Source organism: Coloeus monedula (assembly GCF_965178545.1).
Source record: "Coloeus monedula genome assembly, chromosome: 3".
NCBI classification, from domain to species: Eukaryota; Metazoa; Chordata; class Aves; order Passeriformes; family Corvidae; genus Coloeus; species Coloeus monedula.
In genome coordinates, this window is record NC_138783.1 from 35190842 (window position 1) to 35218724 (window position 27883).

Consider the following 27883-nt stretch of genomic DNA (forward strand, 5'->3'; position numbering starts at 1 on the left):
TCATGAAGTTCAACAAGTGGAAGGGGCTGCATCTGGTGGGGGCAATCCCATATATGAGCACAGACTGGGAGAGGAACTTACTGAGAGCAGCCGTGAGGAGAAGGACTTGGGGGCCCTCATGTATGAAAAGCTGAACGCAACCTGGCAGTGTGTGCTCACAGCCCAGAGCCCCAGCTTTGTCCTAAGCTACAGCAAAAGCAGTGTGGGCAGCAGGGCGAGGGAAGGGATTCTGCCCCTCTGCTCTGCCCTTGTGAGACTCCACCTGGAGTGCTGTGTCCAGCTGTGGGGACCTCAACAGAAGAAGGATGTGGACCTGTTGGAGCAAGTCCAGGGGAGGCCACAAAGATGCTCAAAGAGCTGGAGCACCTCTCCTACAAAGACAGGCTGAGAGAGCTGGGCGCGTTCAGCCTGCAGGAGGCTTCAAGGGAAACCCCGCTGTGGCCTTCCAGCACCTTGGGGGGCTTATGAAAGAGAGAGACTTTTTGAACGAGGCAATAGTGACAGGACATGGGGCAATGGTTTTAAGCTGAAAGAGGACGTGTTTAGATTAGATAGTAGGAAGAAATTCTTTAACGTGAGGGGGGTGAGACATTGGCACAGGTTGCCCAGAGAAGGTATACCTAATCTCTGTGGTATTAGATGCAATCATCGTATCCCTTTACTGTCCAATTACATTCCTGGTGAACCAATAAATTAATTCGTCTTGAAAATTAGACTTACATATATTTCTAAAAAAAAAAAAAAAAAAAAAAAAAAAAAAAAAAAAATTGCAGCTTTATATTCACACAAGCCCCTGGAAGTGAGAGATTTGGATTACATATAAGGAAGAAATTCTTTACTGTGAGGGTGGTGAGGCACTGGTGCAGGTTGCCCGGAGAAGCTGTGGACACGCCATCGCTAGACGTGTTGAAGGCCAGTTTGGATGGGGCTCTGAGCAACCTGCTCTAGTGGAAGGTGCCCCTGCTCATGTCAGGGGTTTGGAACTAGCTGATCTTTAAGGTCGTTTCCCTGCGCATCACAGAACGGAGCAGCTTCCCCGGTGCGGCGCCGCCTGAGGGCGAACATGGCGGCCGGAGCACTGCGCTCCTCCCATCCACACGGGGATGCTGCGCCGCCGTCTCCGGCCGAGCCCTGCGCTGCGGCCGCGGACTACAGTACCCAGCATGGCCCGCGGGGCCGGCCGGAAGCGGCAGTGAGCGGGCGGAAGCGGTGGGCTGGGGCGCCATGAGGGGCGCCGGGAGCAGCGCAGCCATCCGCGCTTTGGCCGGCCCCCTCCTTCTCCCGCTCCCGGCCCGGCTGCCCCCGGCTCCTCGCAGAGGTGAGAGGCGCCGCAGCGCCGTGCTCGATCCCCAGGCCCGCTGGCAGCTCCCGCGCCTGGGCGGGCAGGCGGCCGCTCGGGGTGGGCGGCTGCCGGGGTCGGTTGAGCCCGGGCGGGGTCTGTGAGCGGCGCCGGGGCTGCACAGGGCGCTGGTCGGACTCGGTGTGTGGGAGCGGCCGCCGGGGCCGTCCCTGAGGCGCCGTGTGAGGGAGCGCTGAGCGCCTTCCCCCGGGGCTGTAACAAGGGGTGAGTTCCACGGGCGGGAGCAGCCGGGTGAGCGGCGTATGGGGCTGTCGGGGGCGGTTCGGGACGGGAGGAGCGGTGGGAATTACCGTGGGGCTGCAGAAGGGCGTCTCCGAAAGGTGTCTCAGGGAGGGTTTTGTGGAGTGATTTTCTCAGCCCCGGGCTGCGAGAGGAGCATCCAGTCGAGACTGCAGGAGTGGAGCGAGGGGACAAGAGCAGCATGGCGAGACAACCAGAACTGTAATACCAGCTTTCCTGAGACAGTGTCTCTGCAGTGTAGCTTTCAAATCAAGGAAAAAATCCTTAGAAGACAAGAGTTGTGCGTTTAAAAGCTGGTACAGCTTCATGAAAACGATGTTTTGAGTTGGTTTTCATTATTTGTGTGTGGTATTTGATGCATCTTCACTAATGCAGTCATTAATTTGGGTGCTGTGGCTAGTTTAGTTATAGCAAGATCTTTATAGTACTTGTAGCATGTAACTTGATTTATCTAGTAGTGGCACAATATAAATTCCCTGTTGTTTAAATTATACAAAGCTTTTGAGTAAAGGTATAGGATAAGACACAGAACAGTTTGGTTAAGGCAGAGAGCCAGCAGTGCATAAAGTTTCGAATAAGCATGGATTAAGAAGTAACAGGACTACTTAGATAACGAAGAATTAATCAGAACAGAATCTGTAATATGCAAAGCCACACAAACATAAGGTAAAGAGAAACGTGCTTGAAATAAAAGTAGGAGAAGCAGTGAAACCTGCTTGTGGGAAGGGATGTCATAAATAGAGTGGATCTTTAACTAATACCTGAGGTTAACTAATACCTATTTAGAGATTAGATATCCCTAATCTCTGAGGTATTAGATGCAAACATTGTATCCCTTTACTGCCTAGTTACTTTCTTGGTGAACCAATAAATTAATTCAGCATGAAAATTAGACTTGCATATATTTCTAAAAAAAAAAAAAAGTTGTAGCTTTATGTTCACACAAGCCCTGAAAGTGAGAGGCTTGCATTAGATATAAGGAAGAAATTCCTAACGGTGAGGCACTGGAACAGATTGTACAGAAAAGTTTTGGATGCCCCATCCCTGGAAGTGTTCAGGGCCAGTTTGGATGAGGTTCTGAGCAACCTGGTTTCATGGGAGGTGTCCCTGCCCATGGCAGGGGGGGTTGGAACAAGATGATCTTTAAGGTCCCTTCCAACCCAAACCATTCCGTGATTCTGTGACAAAATAAAAAGCTGTTGGAATTAAGGTTCAGCAGTTTAAATAAAATAGCAATGCATGTTTAATTGCATGAAGTCGTTCAATATTTTATAAGTAAGAAAATTATTTAAGTGATGTTTCCCAAATACTATAAGACAATTGGCTGTGGGAGTTTGTTTGTGTTGTATCAGGATGCTGATCTGTTGCACAGGTACATGAATGTACTTAAGATAGATCTGTGGGTCCTAGTTGGTGTAAATTTCCTGTGGAAAAGGGATGGATGGTTTCTGGTGTGTGCTGTAACGCAGCTTTTTGTTGTAACATCCATGCAGCTTTTCTGTGATGAAAGAAATTAAAATTAGTATATTGCATAATAAGCTAATCAAGTTAAGGTTAAGGCCTGTTTGTTATTTCCAGGTTTTGCTGCCACGTTCATTAGGAAGTCATATGATGTCAGAAGGGTTGATATCACTCCCCTGGAGCAGAGGAAGGTGACTTTTGATACCCATGCTTTAGTGCAGGAGCTGGAAACCCATGGTAAGTGATATCAGATAATAAAGGAAAACTTTTAATATTAAGTAGTGTAACTTTGAGTACTATCAGTTTCCCCACAGTACCAGTCCCTGGTGGTATAAAATGTTTTGGCAGCCTCTTGAGGAGGCTGGTGAAGGAGAGGCATCTGATGCTGTGCCATACAAATAACTATTACATTAGATTGACCTCACTGGTAGGCAGGTTTATGTAGTGTCTTCCAGCTGAGAAACATAACACAGGTAACAAATGTAAAGTAAGTAACAGTTAAAGACTTTTATAGCAAAAATGAAGTTCCTAAGGAAATTCCTTCTACTAGCCTGCTAATAATAACCAAGGGGTTTTTTCCTAATTAGAAATATCTTCAGCAGCATGGTGCTGTGATACGTTCTTAATGCCTGCACTTTTGTTGTGAGTGAGACTGGCTGAGGGTTCTGCCCCCTGCAGCAGCTGTGAGTCAGAGCCTGCAGAGGAGTATTATAACAGGGCAGATGTATGTCATACATCCCTTGTACTTGCCAGGTTTCCAGTTTCTGTCACCCTGGAGGTATTTTAAATCAGGTGTGAGTGGAAGTCTTTTCACAAGTTTATTCTGTCCCTGAGCCACTATAAACTGATTACTATCCAAAACATCCTTTCTTATGGAACTTAGACGTCCACATATTTGGTTTATGTAGAATCTGGTATCTGTGAGGTGAATTTGATGCCCAGTCAGCTCTTTTGTGGGAAGAAGGAGTGAACATTTAATCTTTCATGTCACTCACCATTATGCAAACTTCTGTCATTTTGCCCCATCATTGTTTTCCAAACAGAAGAATCCTAGCTTGTTGCATTTTTCCCGAAGCAGTAGATTTTCCATGTTTTTGATTATTCATTATTCCCTTCTGTTAGTATTTTCTGCTTCTGTCACATTCCGGTCCATTTCACATTTTCAGGGAACAGTGCTGGAATTACTTGACAACTGAATGTCGTATGGATTTGAATAGTAAAGTAATGTTGTGTCTGTTGTGTTCCCTGTTCCTTTTCCTAGTAGTTCCAAAGGGTTTGGTTTGGCTTATTGATCCCTACTAAGCATTGAGCTGATGTCTTCATTAGACTAGCAACTATCTTTTAAAATTCCAAGTGACAATAGGAACTTTGTACAGTCGGAGGTTAGGATTGTTTCCACTATTTGGGTCTCATAATATTAATATGTGTTGGTAGTTAAAAGACTTACAATAGTCTGCTAACAATGTTTATTTTTTTCATGCCTGTCAGACTCGACAGCCTGTACTTCCCTACATGTGGGAACCTAGAATGCAGAGATATATTCTCTGCATTCTAGGTTCCCACACCTACATCTCTCTAGAACTGTGTTTTAAACCTGGCGTTGTTATTTTCCAGTCCATGGCTAACCACAGTAGGCTGTGAAACGTTACTTGTCCCAGGGACTGATTCAGCTATTTCTTCTCTGAGTTTCTTTAAAACTTGTGGGGTGGAGTCTGTCTGGTGCCAGTTGTTACTCAGTTTAATTTGTTCTATAACTTCTACAAATACTTCAGTACTACACTGACAGGTCTTTATAAAGGTAAAACCAAGAAAGTGAGAGAGCCATTTTAGTTTTTCCCAAGTTTTAGGCAGTTTTCAGGCTCCAATCTCTTGCTTATATAAATTTTCCCACATTTTCTAAATTTTCATAAAACACAGTCGTTTCTTGCTGTGGAGGAAGAGCAAAATAAGAAATTGGCAAGAGCTTAAGTAACCCTGAAAATTCAGAGAAACTGAAGCAATACTATCACACCTTGTAGTGGAAGGAAGCTGTCATAAAGCACGTGTAGCTTTTTTAGACATGTAAACCAGTGGTGCACCTGGATGGTACCAGTATACTGAAAGGGAGCAGTAGCACAGTTCTCTAAATAATGTGCCTTGAAAGCATTTTTCAGTGTTAATTTAGCTCACTTCATAAAATGGGGTAGTTGAAACACAATACATCAATCAGATTGCTGGAAAGAAATTTCTAGGGCAAAAGCTCTCAGCACTTGACCAGATACAGCTAAAGTGAGAGCAATTTTTATTCACCACACATCATCTTTAATGCTTCAAAATCACACCAAGCTATGGACAAAGTGTTACTTTTTATCATCAGAAAGCAAAAATCCCAGTTTGAGTTCATTCTGCAGGCAATGGATGCAGCAGTTTAAAAATCAGTTTTGCATATGTTCCTATCTGTGCAGGACAGTTTCAATATATGCAGAATTACTTCTTATTATTCTACAGAATGCATGCTTTGTAGCTCAAGGTAAGTTTGGTTTTAAAAGAATTTGTGGAAGTTCACCATGAAGTAAAGTTTTGCTAAATTATTTTTATAATGCATGAACGGCTGGATCCTGTATGAAGGAATTTGGTCTTTCTGCCAGCTGCATGTATAGGCTTTCAGTATATTAAAAGGTACGGTGCTTCAGATTTTTGCAGCATTAAGTCTGTGTTTTTTCTAGCTGAAGTCGCAGTGACTGGCTCCTGGCTGTCAGTTTCCAGTCACATGTGTGAATTCCCATGTGCCACTGTGATTAGGTGTGGCACTTGAGCACCCCAGGTGACTACACATCTCTTACTCCTCATGCGTATTTTGAATGTCACCTTAACTCATCATCCTTCAATTGTCGCCCAGGCTTTGGGAAGGAGCAAGCACAGACCATCGTGTCGGCGTTGATAACCCTGTCCAATGTCAGCTTAGACACCGTCTATAAGGACATGGTTACACAGGCCCAGCAGGTAAAAACTCGTCTCTGCTATGTAGCTATAAAGGCTCATGGTGGCATCTTTAAAACACAAGTGAGCACCTCTCTCTAGTACTATAAACACCTCACTGTGCCAGGTTTTCCTAAGTTTACATGGGATTTTAACAGATAGTTACAGGCCCTGACCAGCTTCCACTGAAGTCTGACTACTTCATTGAACACAATGAAGTTTTTACAATTCCTGGGAAAACTTCAGTTACATTTACACTAAGGAGCTAATACGCCTCATACCATCTTAAAATATTCATTATCAGTACTGACTACACTATAAAAAACAGTGTTTCTGCCTAATACAATTCTGTGCAAATTCTGTTCGGGATGCTGACTTTCTTTGCATCTAATAGGATTTCCAAAGAGAAAGCTTTTCATTTCAATGAAGAAAAAAGAACCACAGAGACAAAAATTCTTGTCTTCTTCTGAGATTTAGAGGAAAAAAAAAAAAGGTAGACAACTTATATTACAAGTAAATTCTAGTAAGATAAAAATCTCTTAGAAGAAAGGTTCAGCAGTTCAAATAAAATAGCAATGAATGCTTAATTACCTTAAGTAATTGAAGAAGGATGGCACATCATTTCAGCTTGCACAGCCTTCTGGAGCAATGATCAAAACCATCACTGTGCATCAGAGAATCCTACAGCAGTGTGTCATTTTCCATGCTAAATAGTAGGGTAACTTCTTTATGCTGGGTGAAGGAGTATTGCTTTCAGCATTTTAAAATACTGAGTTTCTTCCTTTATTTTCTGGTTTGGTTTGTTTCCTGTGTTTATACATAGTGGTTGAATTCTGAACTTGTTAGTTCAAACCCCAGGAAGGCTTTTTTCAGTGCTTTTTAGCAGTGCTTTACTTGTGTCCATCAGACTTTGAAGCTGACAGTGTGATTCTCCTATCATTAAGTCTTTCACTTTCACTGGGTTTGTAGGCAAGAAATGGAAGTGCTGATTAAGAGTTGCATTCAGACCCACAGTTAATGCTTCTGAGGCTGCTGAATGTTCATTGAAAGCGGAAGGGACTGCAGGACTGACCTGTAGCTACAGTCTACTTCGTTTCATCACTACTTGGATTAATACCTCTGACCTTTTGGCTTAAATTCAGAGTTGGTGTATTAAAGCAACAGAAAAAGCACAAACCTCTTGAGTCTTTCAAACAAATTGCTGGTATGAAATTGTCTGTTTCTGTCACATTCTTGGTAGAGAGACTCCCCACTTCTGTGCTTTGCAGTAGCTAATTTCGTAATTTCAGACCTAAACATTTTTCCTTTACTTGCCAGAAAGAGTGCACCTTAATCAATGGCATGTTTCATTTTTCAAAGGAAATAACTTTACAGCAGATAATGGCACATTTGGACTCCATTCGAAAAGATATGGTCATCCTGGAGAAAAGTGAATTTGCAAATTTGAGAGCAGAGAATGAGGTACTAATACATATTTTCATTAAGCAGTTTAATCGCAGTATTTGTTCCGTTTTACCTGTTGTACATTTTTGTGGAACAAAATATGAATGTAAAAGTAATTCTGGATATTTCTATCAGAATTGAAGAGTCTGTATGTTACAACTTCAGAGATCACATAAAAATATATTTCACATGCTAAGACCTGCTCAGATCTTCTGTAAAGGATTCTAAGATGTGTACATTTTTTTCATCTTCTGTAATTTTATTTAAGGGTAACTGCTAGTTTCTGGCCATTAACCATACAGTGCAGGGAGAGGAGTCAGCCATTCCTTTGCAACAATTTAATTGATTTGGTGATTGAGACACGTTTTGCTTTTACTTCATGGCATTTTGATATTTCTCTGTTGTCTTTAGACTCAGAATAACAAGATCATCATTGTTACAAAATAATTACTTTATTTTGAACAATATTCCCAGCAGATTATATATGCCTGTACATTTGAACACATTAATTAGGATATTTAATTAAGAACAAATTGCCCTATTGGGAGGAAAAATGGGGGAAGAATAATTGCATGGATGCAGTGGTAACACTTACATGACTGATTCATTTGGTTAACAGTTTCCTGAATTTGTAAGAATCTTTTTTTTTTCCTTTGCCCTTAGAAAATGAAAATTGAATTAGATCAAGTTAAACAGCAGCTAATGGTAAGTAAACAGCAAGTACCTACACACTCCCATTACGAAGAATAAACAACTATTTTCAAAATCTTCATTTGTTTTAAAGACTGAAACTGGTAAAATCCGAGCTGATAGCAAGCTAGACATAAACCTGGAGAGGAGCAGGGTGACAGATATGGTAAGTTGGTCTGTGAAGATGCCCTTATTAGCTCTGTGTTGTGTTTCTGTTGCTGCAGTTGTGATTTATCTTCTATCCACAGTTTACAGATCAGGAGAGGAAACTGATGGAAGCAACTACAGAGTTTCATAAAAAAGTAAGTATTGAACACAGCCGGGTACACTCACGCATTGCATGTTCTGTAAACCCCAAACTTTGGTGAAAGCTAGTATGTTTTTGGCTATGGTAAAGCAAAAGGCCAGGCTCTATCACTTGGAGCTGTTGTAGTTGTTTCTTGCCTGTTTCTCGCTGAACTCCAGTCAGCACAGGGAGGCATGCAGGCCTTGTCCCTTGCTTCCAAGTACCTTGTCGTAGGCTGGCACATGTGGGATGTGAGCTATCATGCTGCCCTTTTCCCAGTGTTAACTGATGAGCTGTACCACAGGGATGGTTCAGGTGCCTACAGCCAAGCCATTCAAGGACTGGAAGTAAGTCCTCAAAGCTGCTAGAGGACAGTAAAGTCTAAGAGGCTGAAAAGGGACCATGTCCATCTTGACTATATCCTCCCTTTTTGGGATATGCTTTGTGACTCCTCAAACCACTGTTTCTCAGAAATGTAGGAATACTGTTCTGTGTGCTGTAGAATATCTCCTTTAGGAGGCACTGGCACATCAGAGACAAAAGTCTGTGTCATGAGGGTGGTGAGTCACTGGCACAGGTTGCCCAGAGAAGCTGTGGACTCCTGGCAGTGCTCAAGGCCAGACTGGAAGGAGCTCTGAGTAACCTGGTCTAGTGGAAGGTGTCCCCCCCCATGGCAGTGGGGCTAGAACTAGATTGTCTTTAAGGTCCCTTCCAACCCAAGCCAGTCTGATTCTATGATCATTGGAGTTTTCTTGTTTTGTGTCTCTGTCCCTTCAGTAATCTTCCCAGACTGTGTGAAGCAACATTCTCTGTCTTCTAATGTCTCTTAGCAGTGATAGGTTGGAAATTGTTTCTTGTTTCTAGTAGCATGGTATTTTTGTTCAGCTTTGGAAAGTTGAAGGGGCTAGAGACCATTGTGAAATATATGCTGTCTTTCAATATTTCAGGATGCAAATACCAACAGCGTTATCTCAGAAATCAGCAACAAAATTGACACTGAAATAGCCTCCTTAAAAACGCTCATGGAATCGAATAAACTTGATACCATTCGTTATTTGGCAGGTATGTGATAGGCAAGGAGGTGAGTACTGGTACTGGATCATGGGTGTATAAAATTCTGTTCAGGAGTAAATGCTAAAAGAGGTCAGCTGTAGCAGCAGACAACTGGTATTGGGTGGAGAAGAGGTGGGAGCATGCCACAGTAGGACTAGGAGTGTGCCCAGAACTGGGATTAGGATGAATATGGACATGGTTTAAAAAAAATTGAAAGCCTAATTACCTTATCCAACTTGACAGTACTCCTGCTTGCTGCAGCAGTCATTGATGTGATGGAGTTGCTAGAGAGGTTTTGCTGAGGTCACTTACATTACCCTGAAGGGGTAATTCAGGACTGGTCTGAGTGACCAGTTCTGCCTCCCATTGAGTCTCCACAGACACAATATCGGTGTGGCAGCACTTGTACTTTCTCCTGCCAAGCAGAACAAATTTCAGTCTGATTTGGGATTAGTCTTCTCAATATATACATAACCACTGAAGTTTTTATTTTGTAGGAGCTGGATAGAAACAGAGTAATGCTTTATATTTGGAAGTGAGAATAAGTTCAAAGGGAAATGTAATTAGCTTTAACACTAATTGAAATAGCAGTGTAACAAATTCAGAGCACAACTCGTCAGGCTTCAGGAATGCTGCTGTGTTTGACAGTTCATTGTAAAATTCATTGTCATTTTCATTCTGTGGGAAATCTGCAATGTCTAACGTGAGCCCTGGTGCAGCCAGCTCTCCTGTAATGCAGTTTCCAGTAGCTGGGTGACAGTAGTAAAAGCCCCCATAGCCTGTGGTGCTCTCAGGTATTCAGTATAGCTGTTGGGATGTGTCCCTGAAAACCTGGCTCCTCAGGCTGCTGCATTGTGTCCCATCTCAGTGCTGCTGCTGTGCAGGGTGCAGCATCCAGGACCAGCTGTTGGATTCTGGAATTGTTCTGTCACACCTGCAGCAATCTGTGAGGTTTAGGAAGTTCTGCTCTAGAGTTGTTACTGTTCTTCCATCTGTTTGTAGCTAACTTCCTCTATGGATAAAGCAGTACAACAGCATTCAGCTAATTCCCTCCTTTGTTGTTGTTTTTTTTAACAGCGTCAGTGTTCACTTGCCTAGCGATAGCACTGGGATTTTACAGGTTCTGGAAATAGATCTACATGGAATGACTGCACTAAATACAGACAGAAAAGACCACCCAGGCAACACCACTTTGATGACCATGTTTGTGCTGTAGATAACCTCGGTACCTTTTTGTTTTGGTATTCTTCCTGTATAATAAAAATATTTTCTGAATATGTAACACTAAAGATCAAAATATTTGGGGGGAAAGTAGCCAGATAGTAATATTTCATTGCCTCCTATTCAATACTGTATTTATTGCAAAGTATTTCTTACACTATACCAGAAAGTTTCCTAATATTTTTTAGAATTAAATTTGTTTTCTTTTTGGAAAATTCTCACTGTCATCTCTTTTCAAGATGGAAATATTAAACATTTTATATGCCCTTGAAATGGGAATACAGTTCCCAAATTAGGGGATGCTAATACCAGATTTCAACATATCTAATCTGATCCAAGTAAATTAGTCTTAAACATAGGTTCTGGATTTTGCCTTTAATCTGTTCCTCACTTCTTTGATGAATTGAAGCTTGGCCCTTTGGTTTTTTTTATCTACATACATAAAAACACACTCCAAGGCCTTTACTAAAGAACCCTTTTTTTTTTCCTTGAAAACTGGTTTACATTAATTTAAAATCTCATGTACAACTACCCTGTCTCCATAGATTTATTTTATTTAGTATCTCCTGCAATTTCTGTAAGCCCAGAGGTCAAAAGAATGGGAAAACTTCTCTGTCTTCACCTTTTCAAGGGAAAATGCCTCCACTCTCAGCAACTGTGTACAGCCCTGGGGCAGATGAGTGCTCTTAACTTCCCCCCCCTCAAGTAGCACAAAGTATTTCCAAGAAACCAGCTCATATTTTCTGGGCACCGTACCTGGCTTTTAACATGGAAATACTCAGCATCTCAGTGGTGCCAGGGTGGTGATGGTGGTGATTGTGCTCATCCTCTCCACTCCTCCAGACTGTTCTGTAATCCCGTGGGACACACTGACCTTCCTGACCACTCTGCCTTCTGCAAGGACTTGACAACTCTTGTTGCAGGGTTGCAACACAGCTGAAGGGTGGATGCCTTCCAAAACTGAAGCAGTTCTGTCTTGTTGAGTGCAAATGTATATGCTTGGTTTGATTCTTTTAGTAAAATGATAATTCTTAAAAAGTCTTTCTGGATTAACTTTGAAGTAAGAATAGGCCTTTTATCAGCTAAGGACTACGTAGTACTGACTAGTGACAATTTTTTTATTGCTGTTTTATTCTGTTTACAGTTGAACTTGCTGGTATTCTGCCAATTCTTATATTTACGGCATTAAATTATTTATCATCTTCATTCAAAAACATAAAATAATTTCTTATATTTGCTGTCTGGCTATCTGAGAGTTTCTACATGAAAGTTTAGCACCAATGGTGATGCAGGAAATAGCTCATCTGCTGCAGCTTCTCGCTACCATCATTTCACACACTCTGAACTGGGCTCTTGGTACAAGGCTTATGCTGTTAGTCAGCGTGCCTCTCTCCTTCACTGTGCACACAAAACCATGGACTTTTATTTTTCAGGACCTTTGAAATTCTCAGAGATTACATTTTCTATGGTACTAAGGAGAGGACAGTTCAGGACTTACGCACTAAAATAATTAAGTCTCAAAATGAGGGTTCCAGAGGGAAAATAATTTCACAATAGCACACAGCTGACAGAAAAACTTTTATATGTGTAGTCATTAAATTATTTTTAGGTGCGGAGGAGAGGTCAGGGTTGCAGTTTCTAACCACAAGCTGCCCCATAACTTAGTAAACCCTTCAGCCCTGAGTTAGAGACCCAACTGCTGCAAGTCATCTGGCACCTCCCAAAGGAGTTGCTTCCTGCCTTCTTTAGGAATGACTAAAGATAAAAATCAAGGGGCCTGGCACCTGCGTGCAGCTGAGAAGTAATTCTCCCATCCACTATTCATCTTCCACACTGAATATTCTAGGAGGTAAGATGCACTTCTGCCATCCTAAGGTAGTAGTATGAAATAGACCAATGGATGGGGGATACTTTTCCCAGAGCCATGAGGGCCTGTGACATTCCTGATGTTAGGCCAGAGAACTAGAGAACTAAAACATAGTTCAGTGAAAGGCAGAGACCCACACCTCATCTGTGGAGCTGGGCTGTGCAAACACTTTGCATTATCTGGAATATTGCTTTTATACCTCCACAATCTGCTGCCCCTCCTTTGAGACTCGTTCCTCAGTGTGGTCTCACAAACCCTCCTCCTGGGCTGCAGGCAGGCTGCTGCTTTATTTTCTTTTTGTCTTTGCAAGACTCGGCCATTGTCTCAGCTTCCTGAAACAAAGAATACTGCAGCCATTAAACAGCAACCAGTGAAAGGATTTAAAATTCTACATCTGGGAGTAACAACAGAATACTGTGTTCAGACTGAAGCTGAGGGCACAGCACAGTCCCAGGGCATGGGATGGCAACACAGCAGTGTGAGACTTGAAGGTCCCTTGGCTGTAGCAGTCACTCAGCCAGAAAGGCAGCTTGGTTAGAAGGGGAAAATTACCAAAAAAATGGCCTAATGGAAAACAGTGACAAAGAAAATGTTTGCCAGCCTGGGAATCACAAGGCTGAGAAGCAGAAACATCCTTGAAACGTGCAGCTGGCTTCTCTGAAGTATAGCTGTGGCACCTAGCATTCAGAGCCTGGGATTCCACTGAGAAACACAAAAACAAGGGACCGCAGAGGCAATTGGCTGAAAAGGTGGAAAATAGTCTGGGAATTAAAAAATGGTCTGAAAGAAGTGAAGCATCCATCTATTGCCTGTACAGGTAAAAAGTAAAAAATTAGAAACATCATCATCTTGCAGTGGTGGTGTCCTCTACCCTCTTATGTCTCTATCACATAAAAAGAGCTTAATTTTTAATTGAAAATAGAACCTCTGAGAACATACAGTGCTGCATGTTTCCTTTCCCAAACAGATTGAATTCTCTGCATGAACTTTCTATGAGATCTTGGACTCTCATTCAGTATGCCTGACTGACTCCAGATGCTGTGATACGGATCAAGACCCTGTTATTTAATTTGTCCCCATCTGGGGACCCATGGTTGCAATCTCTACACCCCTGCAGGCTGGGTAACCCTTTAGGTGGTGACAACACCTCTCCCGAAGCACTATTCCAGTCTCAGTCACCAGGTACCAGCCAAGGAGAACTGCCAGTCACTGGATATGCAGTGTGGAAGTACTCAGGGATTGGCCCACTCCTTTTGTTAATGTGAAATATCAGTCCTTCTCTGACAGAGTACAGAAAGAAACTGATATTCTTTCACAGCAGAGACTCTGTCAAGGATAGACAAAAGCTCCTGCTCACTTCAGTGTCCCGAGCTGAAAGGTGCAGCACATTTTCTCCAGTATTTCTGAGCACTGTGCCTAGGAATCTTAGAGGAAAGAAACATGCACAAGCAACAGGCAGTAGCCTCTGTGCCATGCCCAGGGGAGCTGGTGTGGCACTCACCGCAGAGGAAGCAGAGGGCGTGCGGGTTTTGCCCTGACTCTCTCGGAGCTGGCTTATCTCAGCCCGGTAATCATCCAGCTGGCTCTCCAGCTTCTCTCGCCTGACCCGCTCGTATTCCAGCTGGGCCTCCAGCTCCCTCACAGCCCTGCCAAAAGCAAACGAGACAAGCAGAGCATGAAGTACATCCAAACCTGCCCCGGCTACTCCACGTGGTGCTGGGCCTTTGCCAGGGAACAGCACAGGCACGCAGAAAGCAGCGCAGCACAGCACGCCTCACGCCAGCTGTGCTCAGGCTCCGGACCCTTGGTGACAGCGCTGAACAGCAACCTTCCCTCTCGGAGGAGCGGTGCTCAGCGCAATGGGACCGCGAGATGGAGCCGTCCGCCCACAACACCGAGCCCGGGCTCCGGTGCCTGCGACCAGGCCAGGCTCCAGCTGCGGGGGAGGGAGAAGTGCCCAAGCAGCAACTAAGTTATTACGAAATAGAGAAAAAGCACAAGGCCGGCGGCATTTTGGAAAGGTCAGGGGAGCATTCTCATTCAGATCTGGTGCTTCTACATCCTTCCTATTGATCGACTGGCTTTTACACAGTTGCACAAGATCTCACTAGTCACACCCTCAACGGCTCCTAAATTACTTGAGATTCCTGAACTGTTTAGGTGACACATAATTCACACATAAAATGAGTCTCGAGTTGAGCTGGCTCTCTCCTATATCAGCATGAATATCACAGCTACAAAGATGGAAGATCAGTAAAAGGAAATAGAAGATATCTGCCCTGTGCATCCCAACAGCACAGCAGGAAAGCTCTCAGCAAGACTCACCATGTTTCCCTGTTTCCCAGAGTGAAGAATTCCTGACTCAGGCCGTTTGAGCTACCAATCAGCCTTACCGACCCTGCAAGAATGGCCTGTGCTCAGTGCTCAGGAGACAGCTGACTTCTTCCATGCTTCCAATTAAAGGGGCACAGCTCCCAAACTGTGCGGCACACTCACGGTAGCAATTTCCTGCAATGAACCCTGGTGAAAGCACTGTGAAGTGGTTCACACCAGGCCTCTTACAGCCAAAAAACCTGGACTAAAGCAGAAATCTTCAAAATCTGCTACAGTGGCCTTCCCAAGTGGCAACTCCTGCTTTTCATCTAGCAAAATGGTGTTGCCATTAAGTATTTTATCAACAATGAGGTTTTCTGGCCTATGATACAAGCATCTTGGGGTCTATCCACAGATAGGTATCCTGAGAAGGGTAGGTAGGTATGCTGAGAAGCCCTATTTCCTTTCCAAATGAATAGTTTAGGGCTAGGGATGCTTTCTAGCCTTCACAGGTGAGAGACACCCTTCAGAAGGCCTCACAATTTTTTCTAGTTTAGCCACACACGCCACAGAAAGCAATACCCCTTGAAGGGCCCCACCCGAGCCTTCCAATAGACAATGCTAGCTCTGGAGCAGCTGCTCTATCCATAATGAATTTTCATGTCTGTCATTAGTCAACAGTGACTTTTCCATCATTAAAAACAGACTGCTCTGACCTTTCAGTGAGGGCATCAACACCTGAGCTGGTCACCCTCTTCCTTTAAAACCAGGAGAGACACTCCTAGAAGTGATGAATCTCATCCTGAAGTACATGTCTAATTATGCCCTGGAAGTGCCTACACCACTCCAAGAAGTTTAAAAAGGAACTTCAACGTAACTAACTCAGATGCAGGTACCTGTTACCTATAATAGACATATCAAGTTAAGGAAGATGGACTTCCAGCATAACCTGAGTCAAAGAGTGACCTGGAACCAAAAGAAATCCTGACCTCGGTTTCCTGGCTCAGATACAGCTGTAAAACAAAGTACTTAATTGCAATCTGTGACACCTACTACCTGCTCCAGATCCACACAGACTGGTAAGTCTGCTGTCTTCTCGACAGCATACATCTTGATGGCTCAGGACAGTCTCCTCTCAGTGACCAAATAAAGGCAGTGGTTTGGGTTGGCCCAAACACATTATGGAGGTGGTTATCTACAGAGACTGAGAACAGAGGGTAGCCAAATCTTTGACAGGCAGAGGTGGAGACAGGCCTGTCTTTGGAGGCTGCATTATTGTTAAATCTCTAAATCTTTGACAGAGTTTTCTTTGAAATGTAGACAGTCTGTCCATCAAATCACCTGGCCAATCTAACAGAACCATTTGATTTAACAGAGACACTGAGAATTAGACAGATATTATGAACAGTACTTCAAATGTATCAGCAGGTTTGTTGATAGGTTTTTTTTCTGTGGTCTGGACACAAGCTAATGTTTTCCTGAGCACAGAAATACATTGCCAATGAACAGCAATGTTGGCAGGTCACTGAATAATCTCTGCTCTATATGCACTTCCATCCAAGCCATGCTAAGACTATTGCCTATTTTCAGATTTACTGAAGGGCATACATGTATGTCTTTGGCATCCTCAGTGGAAACAAAACAGCCAGAATTTATCAGACCTACTGGACAAATCTGCAGGAAAACCTGAAGGCCAAACAGATGATCTTGCACAAGAATCATGGACCTATCAAGCACTTGTGTTGTGGGGCTGATCCTGATGGTAGAAATTTAGAAATGGCCAGACAAATTGCTGCATTTCTTTTTGGCCTGGTTGAAGTTGGTAAGTGGAAAAGACAAAATGGCCAAAGCAAATTTGAGTATAAGCCAGCTTTAAAGGAGAATTTAAAATGGGCCCCACAGAGGTGAACATTAGCAGGGCAAAATGACCTTACTTCTCAACTTTCTTTTCTTCTTTTTTCATCTTCCTCTCCTCTTCAGTTATTCCTCCCAGCTGTCTGTAGTTACTGTAGGCAATTTCTAGAAGTCGCTGAAGTTCTTTAATCTTGTGATAGGCCCTTACTGTAAGACAGAGTTCTCCAGGTAGGTAAATTCAGGGAGAAGACAGTAATGCTGGAATCCAATAGTCTGGAAAATAGTCTCACACACGCAAGAGCAGAAATCACACTGCTCAGCAAACACTGAGCTACTCCTGACACCCACACAGCAAGCAGATCAAAAACAAATAGCAATCCAACACTGTTGCACCACCATGGATTAAAATGGTGTAACAACTACGATCTGATTGCTCTCTGCTTGCTTTCTAATTTTCCACTATTTATTTCAATGCTCAGTATTACAGATATCCCATCAAATATCTCATGTTACAACAAAAAGATCAGAGCAGTTGGCAGGAATTGTCCTAGTTAGGACGATAATGCCTTGATACCAACTTTTTCAAACAAGGAATGATGGAAATACAGTGCTTACTGCGTGCATTCCTTTTCTCTGCTTTATCCAGGGTTAAATCTTCTTTGCTATCTGTACTCCCTTCCACACCGTGTGTTTCAAAAAACTTCATGTTGTTTGCATCAAGTTCTTCATCACTAGAGTTACTGTCTCCAGTTCTTGGTGTCAAAAGTTCCACAGCTGCCGAATGGCCAAATCTGCACAGAGAACAGTTAAAATCTGGAAAAACATGTGTGGTAGAAACTCTCTGGAACTGTCTATGTTCCCATTTATCAGAGGAGTTTTGGGACTAAAGGAAGCACTGGTACACACACTACAACTATCTATCTACTTTTTGTAGTATTCTTATGGCATGAGCTCTGCCTCAATGGAACCTTATGGCAATGGCTCCTGCATCAGAGGCATCTTTTTCCTTTGTAGGATTTCTTACTTGAATCTCATCAGAATCTGCATTATTTTTGTTAATGCAAAAATCAGCTGGCTTCTGCTACTTCTCATTTACTTTGTACAGCGAACTGTGAGCATACTGGCTCACAACTGTCCTTTTGCAAATGAGCTAGTTTTCCTCTTTTGTGTCTGACCTCACTAAAAAGAAAATTAAATTAAGTGGAAATTAAAACATTTTATAGCTACAATATTATAGCTACAATACAGCCTTGCTTATCACTCAGAGCTGAATTCATGGGCCTGATCTGTTCTTTCTCCATCATTGAAAATCAGAATTAATTCCGACAGGCTGACAGGATATTGATATACAAGTAATAAGTAAAGTGTCAGAGCTACCGGATATGTACTTCTACCTCTTGGCTACATCCTTTGGAGTCTCTCCAGCATCATTTGTAATGTCACAGCCAGCTCCCATTTCAACCAACCACTGTAAGCAATGGATATGCCCCTGTTCAGCAGCTAAGGGAAGGAAGGTGCACACAAGTCAGTTATATACAACTGAAGTGTTTCAAACCTAAAATGCCCTCCTCTTGCCATTATTTGACATGCAAAGATTGGGCTCACTAAGACGCCACAAGGGAAATACTATTTCAAGAGAAGCCTGTGCATCAAGATGCTCACATCACTTGGCTACACAGAGTTTTGGGGAAGAGCATGCAGTGTGGTTTGGTGGCTCTTTCTAGTTTTAGAAACGTACTGGCACCTCTTCCTGGACATGAGTTAAACTAAACTTGCCCAGTCTCATGTACGAAACACAAGACACACAAGTAACTGCTGCCCTAGTAAGAAAGGCCTGTATGTCACAGTTTGGCAGCAACGTGCTGTCACCTCTCCCTGGCTTTGGGCTCCCAGGGGACAGAAACAGATGCTTGTCCCAGTCTGTGGTGTGTGCTGCTGTCTCAGAAGGGAGAAGCAGGGCTTTGTGCTGGAGCTACATGTACAGCATTTCTTGGGGCAGACACTCGAGGCAGCACCTCGAGGCAGCACCCTAACACAACCCTACTCATGTGATCTGGCATGGCCACTGCTCCCACCACGTGGTGCCAGGAACAATGTCTCACTTATGGAAGATGGTATTTGGCAAGTCTAGATGACACCGTACACTGATTTTCTCAAGGAAGAGTAAGTCCATTTCTTGACAGCACTCCCTTTTAGAGTGTTATATAACCAATTTGTTGTATTTGTTTTCTTACTGAGATAAGGAAATGAAATTACAACATCAGCATGTAAACACTGGGGATGAAACAACTGTAGGTCAGCATCATTCCAAGAAAAGAAAGTGGGATTTTAAAATCACTACATATCAGTTATTTTAATGAGAACTTTAATTATGTTTTTAAAAATTCTACAACATATCTAGTCAAAAACAAATGTAGGAAATGTGTTAAGAGCATATTACAAAAATGCTTCCCTCTTTCTTTTCTCTTCTGCTTCTTATTTCAGACAATACTGTGAAACCCCCAAACACAAAAGGACCATTTCTTCTGTAATGCTAGCGGTCCACTACATGTCAGAGTGTCAGCCAGAAGTCTACCTTTCTTCACAGCATCCTACCAAATGATTTTGTTGTGGTTTTTACAACATATCTCCACAGTACTGATGTGTTCAGTAAAGAAAGGCCCGGGCCACAATACAGATCATTCTTATACCTAGCCAGCCAAATGTTTCTAAAAGCCACATCTTGCCTAATAAAAAACAAAACCCCAAAACTATTTAGTTACATTAAATTAAGCGAAAATTAAAACCTTTTATAGCTACAATAAAGCTCTGGTTATCACTCCAAGCTGGAATTCATGTGCTTGATCTGTTCTTTCTCCATCACTGAAAATCAGGATTAATTCCAACAAAGCTGACATGATATTGATACACAAATAGTAAGTAAATACATGTCAGAGCTACTTAGTTTTCAGTTTAGATGCTGATTTCTCTTTATTGTAAGCTCTTTTTTCTTGACTTGAGCTTGGTTATATTGTTTTTAAAGTGACCCACGAACACATACATTACAAAATATGGGGTTTGGGGTTGCCTTGCCAAGCCCTCAAGAAATGAGATGCTGCTTTTCATGAAGTTTATATGATAAGCAGCCACTTGAAAAACAAAGTAAATAAACCAGCAACAAACAGTAACAGCTGAAACACAGATCATATTTACCAACCTTTGTGCAGGAGAGTGGATCCCTTATCATCCCGCTCGTTAATATTGATTACTCCACTTCTCACTAGTCTTCTAAGCACTAACAAGTCTCCTTTGAAAGCAGCACCATGAGCTGGGAAAGCTAAAACTGAAAATGAAATGCACATGTTTCCAAGCAGATGCCAGTAATTCTACTGAGTGTGCTGGTATTTGTATCTCATGGCTCGCCTCTCATAGCAACTTATGTATGAGCACTTCAGAGGTAGCAAGGATAATGCACCTTAATCAGCTAAAATGCAGCTGTGTAACCAGCAGTGCACACCACACACTTGACTAAACATGTCTTGGTTATGGCTACAGGCATCTCATGCAGTTAAGACATTAATTTCACAAACCCGAAATAACAAGTACGCCTTTGTGTACTTCTACAGAATTATACATAATGCCTTTTTTAACTGTATCTTGACCCATACTCACCTTCCTGTGTCTCTGGATGCTCTCCCTCTTTTTCCACAGCATCAATATACTGCAGAATATTATCTTTGTAGAACCGTTCAGCCAAGTCCCTTGGAGTCTCTCCATGGTCATTCCTGGCTTTCAGTGTGTGCATAACACCGGCCATTCTCCCGACCAAGAACTTAAAGCAATGCAAGTGTCCTTCCACTGCTGCCAGATGTGCTACAGCACAAGGTGAAACAAAGGGTGTTAGACCAGAACCCTGCCACCCACTGGGAGAGCAATGCTCTCACCACTGCTTAGAGCTGGCTCATCTACCACCATGTGAGCCATCCAACACTGCACATGGGGAACAGCAGCCTCAGCTGAACTGGGGATGTTCAGCTCCCACCCAGGACAGAGTTCAGCTCTGGGCAAAGGAGGTAAAGCTACCAAGGATAGGATCTGCAAAGGTGATTGCCTGGCAGAGCTGACGGCAGGAGACAATCCAGACTCCCAACAGAGCACTGAGCCCTAGCTCGGAGCATGCACTGCTGGGGTCTCACCTCCCCCAGGAACACGGATCTCTGCCTTCAGCAGCTGCCTGACCCTGCTGTCCCAGGGATACTCCTTATAGGGGGACAGCAAGCAGTGTCCTTGATCAGGAGCTAAGGCCATTTCTGCTTTAGGCTCTACTGTGCCACCACAAACAAGTTGTGTCACACCCTCAGTTACCCCACCTATAAAATGAGGACAGTGATAGGCACTTTACTGGAAAAACTACCTGAAGGTACATTCCTCACCTGACCTTTAGGCTATGCAGAGGTTCACTTATTTAATACTACTACAGTGCTGGGCCTATAACAAAGTAAGAGGTACCAAACACGTGCTGATTGGTCTGACATGAGTAATATCCTCTAATCCCATTAATGAGAAGAACTTGCCAAATAAACACTTATTATGTGCTATCACTCCATGAAAATGCTCTGTAACAGCTGGCTGATGTTCTAGAGGCAAAAGGATTAGTTTGTCTCCAGGTAAGAACCTCACTATCTTCATAATCAACAAACAATGTACCCAGGACCCAAAAAACCCATCTCACTCCATTTTTGGCACATACAAGTTCTCTATAGCAAACCAAACCATCCACAGCTTTCCAGAGCATAATTGCTCTAAAAGGTTATGGATACTGGTTTTACAGCAAGATGTCAACACCTCAGTAGAGATGACTGCTCAAAATCTGAGCTCCACTGAAATAAGGGTGGTTTTTCCCATTATCTGAATGTTAGTCAGTGAGGTAGTTACTCAGGGAGAAGGGGAAAGAAGGGTACCATGCTAAAGGTAAGTCAGCTAGTGAAACACTGACTCAACCCTTATGAATCCATTTTCAGATACCTAAAATCTTCAGGAGAAAACTTCATCCAAAGGGGATGCAACTATTTTATCAGTCTGGCCTGTGCAGAAAGCAATCAGAAAAGCTCCACATTTTGTCCAAAGACAGAAAAGGAAAATAAAGAGTTGTGCTCTGTTCAAATCTTTTTGCAGTTTCAGTGGGATGCTGTGGAAGACACATAAAGGAGCTTTTCGTAGGTGGCTTTTAACCTGTGTGTGTCTCCATAGCCAGGGCCCAACAGGTAACTGTGCCATGCCATCCCTTGGGCACACTGAGCACCTGCTAAAGGGTAGGTAGTGGGATTAAAGTCAGAGGGTACTGTGATGTTAACACAGTAACATCAAAATATGCAGCTGAGTGCCAAGAACTGAAAAACCCTATCTCAAGCATCATAAATATGGGGTGGGTAGTTGGTGCTGGTATCCCAACTTCTCTGTGTTTCATCTTGTCTTTTACAAAATCAGACTAACAATATTCACTCTTCTCAAAGCCACAAGTCAAAAAATTGTTTCTGTGAAAAATATTTATAATAGGTTTGACTGGTGAGGAATAAAAGAAGCATGGACGTGGTCCAAAAATGAATACAGAGAGAAAGCAAATTGAAACGTTCACTTAATAAGCACAGCCAGCCCATTCTGTACATTGAATGAGCCACAACATTTTTTTCTTCCAAAATACTAGCATGCAAATTACCAAATGTAGTTCAACCCTTTACTGTAATACACATATGCAAAAGATGCAGCCAGTTTTTAAGTGCCTGGCACAGCAACCTTAAAAATTTTTTTCCAGTATTTTCTTAGGAAAAATTATAGCACTGTTCAGCTAATGTTGAAGCTGAAGTATGTAAAGATAATTTCAGTTCACTTCTGTTACACAAGCAGACAAGCTGGTTTGCACAGTACTTCTACTAATCTTTCTCTTTCCTTTGGAAGATAATATGATCAAATGAAACAGAACACAAAGGCTGGAAAATCAAGCTTCTGTAGATGTCAAAATACAACAAAACCAGTTTTCTACTAACCATTTTGTACACAGCATTTAAGTAGAACTGTGCTAGCATCTGCTTTCTCTCCACAGAAGTCTGTTATCAGGGAAGTGTTCCTAAATGCAAATAAAGCTGCCTTCCATGCTGCCCTCAGGGTGCCTAACATCATCCTTATTGCTAATGCACCTCCTGCTGGGATGCAGGAGCCTCACATCCTTTAACAAGACCCAGGTTTGCAAAACATTGCATAGCTATTCGTTTCCTAGGTAAGCAGTCCTTAATAGAGGGTAAAAGATTTCAAGAAGGGATTTTAAAAAGATAACTCTATACAAGTTATAGAGAAAAAAATTATGCTCTTTGGAACAAATAATGTGACAAACCATAAGAAGGCAAATGCTAAAAGGGAAAGGATGCAAGGAGAACCCACAACACAAACAACAGCACTGAGTTTACAGAGGATATTGGGCAGTGGCATGGTAGGGAGAGGGATGCTGGAGAAAATACGGAAAGCAAGGAACAATCACTACCAAATTTTTGTGCTAAAGTGAATACACTGATAATTATGAAAAGAGAACAGATTACAGGTAATCCAGAAAAAACAGTATTCCAGAAATCAAGATGAAGAAATCACAGGAAAATGAGAACAAGTGTTCTACAAAATCAGTTGAGAAACACTGGGATACAAAAACTTGCGTGCAACCACACCAGAACCTCATCACGCTGGCACCAATTCAGAAAGTAGCACATAGCAGCTGAAATTGCCTCCTGCTCCACCTACCCTTCTTCTGTGACCTCCACTGACACACAAGCTCCAACACACACATAGGAGATGCTGCTCACCTGCTCCCAGCCAGGCTCAGCCTGCTGCCCATCCCAGCACTTGTGAGCTCTCATCCTTGCTAGCAGCAGCAGGAGGCAAGTGGGATAGTGTCACCAACAGAGCAACACTTTGGATTTTATAAATCCTCTCATCGTTAGAAAAATGGACAATCTATGTGGATCGCATGGAATCAAATAGCAAATGCTGCTGCTGTGCATTAGTCATAATTTGCTCAATTATCACATTTCACAACAACTGTAAACCAAAGATTTAAAAATATATGATTTATCCTGATATACCTGGAAGGTTTCCATTGTTATCCACATCATCTACACATGCTCCCCATCGAACAAGAAGCTGCAAACACCCCAAGCGACCATGAAAAGCAGCATAATGAACAGGTTTCCAATCATTCCTGTCTGAAACATTTACATCCTAAAATGAAAGCAGCAGGTTAATTCATTCACTTCTGATTCTTAGACACAAGACAAATTTTATATATGGGAATCAGCTGTTCATTGTGTTAAATTATTTAAATCAAACCAAATAACATTTTTCAAAGTTCATGCATTATATGCAGTTCTGGCTTCAAAACAGGTACTTTTCACAGGTTCTTGCTTTTACTTAATACACTTATAAAAGGTGCATTTTTAGACATGTTTTTATCATCATAATGACCTAGATTGGTCATTATTCCTTAAATATGCATCTGGGTTAATTTTTTTTTAAGTTTATATCTCCTTTACTTTAGAAGACTTTTAGAACTGCAAAAATTATCACCACCCCAGTACCTGATGTTCATTTAATGACATCCTCAGTAGAATGTGATTTATTCACATTATTGATTCTCTCTCTCTAGATTTTTCAGATCATTTCCCTAAATGCATATTACAATCTAAAAAAAATACAAATTTACCCAAGAAATAAATTCCCCCACAGTAATTAATCTGATGCCTTAGGTTTTAACTTTTGTATTTTTCAAATTCTGTACTGCTTGGTGTGTGACTCTGAAGTTTCTTGTAGCCTGTTAACTTCTGTTCTCTCATGCTAGGTAGACATAACAAAGCCTCTCTGGCCCTGCTTTCCAAGGACACCAAGGCTGTCCTAGCTCAAAAGTATAAACCAAAGAGCCTCTAAAGGGGGGGTAAGCTGTGGGGAAAACTGAAGCTTTAATGAGAGAATTAACCCTGTTATGCAAATGAACCAAACCTATAAAAGTGTGAAGAACTCGTGACCTGTCATCCATCTTGGGGTCCATTTAGAGAATGGCTTCAGGCTCCCCAGGGGATACCTCTGAAGGCCTTTCAAATAAATACCTCTTTTAATCCTTACTCCTGCCTAGTCTGTTTCTAGGAGGCCTCTCAAGGCATCAAACCTACAGCCCGAAATCTCAGTTTACGCTAGGGAGTTTTGCTCGGGCGCAGCTGCCGGGCCCTGGCGGCGCGGCAGGGCTCGGGGTCTCACCGCGCCGGCGCGCAGCAGGGCCCGCAGGCTGCAGCAGTGCCCGTGCGCTGCAGCCAGGTGCGAGGCCGTGCACCCGCGCTCGTCCTGAGCCGCTGCGTCCGCTCCATTCAGTAACAAAGCCTGGAAGAAATGCAAAGCACAACGTCATCTCACAAGCTGAGAAAGCAAACATTTCCTAGCAGGACGGTTTCTGATGACCAACAGGATAACTCCGGGCTGACCTCCAGGGCCTGGTATTGCACAAAATGGATCTGTTTGCACAGACAGTACAAACGAGTGCTCTGGTTTGAATATGAGGACATCAAGAGGAGCTACTCATAGCTCCCTCAGCTGATCTTCATAACGAATTTGTCCACAATTAAGGTCTGCCCTACTGACTTTTGCTCGAGAGTGAGTATTTACAGTACCTGCATGCAGGCATCCTGCCCTCGGATGGCCGCCAGGTGAGCCGCTGTCCAGCCTCTGACTGTCACGTGAGTGGTGTCAGCCCCGTGCCAGAGCAACCAGTGAAGGCACTGCTCAACAAAACCAAAGTGCTTCTCATTTAACTGTTCGCATCGTGTGTCTGAGGCACATCTCAACTAGAATTTATCCCCCAAAGTTACATTTCAAAACAGTGCTGGAATACTTCCTTATGGAAATACGAGACCCCAAAGCATGCCTTAAACAGGTATTTGTACATTAGGAAGTTATGGGTAAGTTATACTTTCCAGGTTTCACCCAAGACTACAAAATGTGCAAATAACCTACTAATTCAGACCCTAGCATTGATGTTACAACATGACTTTTTCCATTTTACTTTTCCAGATTTAAAATGTAATCTGTGAGAGTATTCACATGGCATGAGGTAAAAACATTGGAAAAAACAATGCAAACATGCTCACATTAATTCCAGCTAAAATTACTGGCAGGAAAAATATAATGTACTAAATTTAAAGCCTCATTTAATTTATTAGGCTTCTTAGGCGTATGTAATCCCATCTCTCTTCTCATCCTTCCATGGCCTAGTTCTGTTTTATTCACCTATTTCCAGCACATATCATTGCTTGCAATGGAAAGCTTTATGGACTACCCAAAGACAGCTAGAGGAACAGTTAGAACTTCTTATTACATATTATTATGATTTATTATCTTCTTTCAGGCCATCTTACAGCTCTGGTTCTTCCACTATTTCTACCAAGGAGCTTAGTGACAAAGAGATGACAGATAATTCAATAAAGTCTAACACACTGATTGCAAAGTAAGAGAGTCAAATGAAAAATGGCAGAACTTATAGAGGCAGAAAGGGTGGGTAAGCAATCTGTTTTTGGGGCTGACATGATGATTAGCATTTTCTTGACAGTGTCTCTACATTCCAGAAGCAGCACTGCTCTTAGCAATTCTTGAGTTTAGCACGACATTCACGTTTTTTCTTTTGGGATATGAATGGCCTCGCTGCTTCGAGGTTGGATTGCCATGAACAATGAACAATAAACAAGGAGGCTGCAAGAAGAAGGTGAATGTTGTGCTGAATACAGCAGTTCAGTCCTTCTGAAAGTTCAAAACATTGATGCAAGCACCTGCTGATTTCTCTACAATTATTCAGCCTTTTCATTTATTAAAATAAAATGTATTAGGACTACTTCTATGGAGAATGAGGCATGGGACATTGGTAAGCAGAACGAACATATTTTCATATCACCTGTTTCAGTCACCTTCAGAATATTTTACATATCCTATGGGATTTTCTAGGCATCTCAAGAGAAAACACAATAGAGACAAAAGAAGATCATGAGTCTGAAAGGGAGGCCATAAGGTATGTTTTGCTCAGAGTAAGAAAATCAATGATTTTGTAAAATATGGCAAAGTTCATTAGGTAAATTGCCTGGGGCTTCAGAGAGAAAAAATTAAAATCTAAAATCCTCTACTCCTGCTCTTGGTGAATATATTTAATGAGAAAAACAGGCAGAGATTACTGATTCAGTCTGATCAAAACAATGTTGTGTTCAGCCTCTCACAAAGAAGGAAATACGGACTTACAAAAGCCCAGCTATGTACCTATACACTAAGGTAATGTTTTACCTCCAGACTTCCAGAGTGGGCAGCACACTGCAAGGGTGTGAACTGGTGGACTACATCCACCTCATTAATACTGGCTCCATGTTTTATCATAGATGCAAGCTGTTCTACGTCCCCAGCTTTCACTGCTTCATGCACACTAGTATAATTCTGCTTCTTCTTGACAACTAGTGAGGAGCAATAAAAGGGTATTAGTCCATTGCTTAAATCAGCGACATTTAAGAGATAGAAAATGTGTGATGAATCAAAGAAATATCAGAGTTGACATTCGTGGCACAGAATCAAACTCTAAATGTAGAAGCAGTAGGTTAAAAGAAAAAAAAAAACCAAAAAACAAAAAACTCTTCTATCACCAGACCATGGAATCAAATAACCTGCATCTTCCCTTCAGGCCTTCCCACTGATTACCTACATGACTGGAAACAATGAGAATTACATATCCAAACCCCTTGCAACATCTCATTACCTTGATAAAACTTGTAAACAGAGACATGAGCTGTAAGTAGATCTAATGGCTGAGGGGGCTAACTTCAGATAGCCAAGCATGAAAGGAACCTAAACCAATTAGTACTCACCTTCTACAGTAGTCATCATTCTGGTACCAAAACACACTAACACTGATTACATTTCACACCGCTGAAAGTCCTGTAGAGTTGGGCTACTGTTTAGCTAGTCAAGAAAGCATAAAGCTGAAGGTCTCAAGGTATTAGTGCCTCAGCTCCTCGGCCTGTGGAGAAGAAATGGTAGTAAGTAGCAGTTAACACTGTTACACAGTTTGAGGTAAAAAAATACTGAGGTATATAAAAGA

The 27883-nt window shown here is 42.4% G+C and overlaps 2 protein-coding genes across 3 annotated transcripts; one reads left to right on the forward strand and one right to left on the reverse strand.

The window, feature by feature from the left end:
* Nucleotides 1-1198: 1198 nt before the first annotated feature.
* Nucleotides 1199-10927, forward strand: CCDC90B (coiled-coil domain containing 90B). Of its 2 annotated transcripts, none has more exons than XM_082277328.1 (9): nt 1199-1318; nt 3179-3298; nt 5940-6043; nt 7379-7480; nt 8126-8167; nt 8247-8318; nt 8401-8454; nt 9386-9500; nt 10569-10927. In XM_082277328.1, the coding sequence occupies exons 1-9, from the start codon at nt 1225-1227 to the stop codon at nt 10622-10624; spliced, it is 759 nt and encodes a 252-aa protein (XP_082133454.1). In that variant the 5' UTR covers nt 1199-1224; the 3' UTR covers nt 10625-10927. The 2 variants fall into 2 exon arrangements, with proteins under 2 accessions (XP_082133454.1, XP_082133455.1); XM_082277329.1 differs by lacking the exon at nt 1199-1318 and adding an exon at nt 1354-1564.
* Nucleotides 10928-12815: 1888 nt separating this feature from the next.
* ANKRD42 (ankyrin repeat domain 42) lies at nt 12816-27669 on the reverse strand (the record flags this gene model as incomplete). Its single annotated transcript, XM_082277356.1, has 12 exons — nt 12816-12911; nt 14081-14225; nt 16827-16953; nt 17362-17537; nt 18141-18246; nt 19943-20068; nt 20398-20598; nt 23853-23988; nt 25018-25137; nt 25425-25532; nt 27079-27242; nt 27651-27669. 12 exons carry the CDS (start codon nt 27667-27669, stop codon nt 12816-12818), a joined length of 1524 nt encoding a protein of 507 aa, XP_082133482.1.
* Nucleotides 27670-27883: the final 214 nt, after the last annotated feature.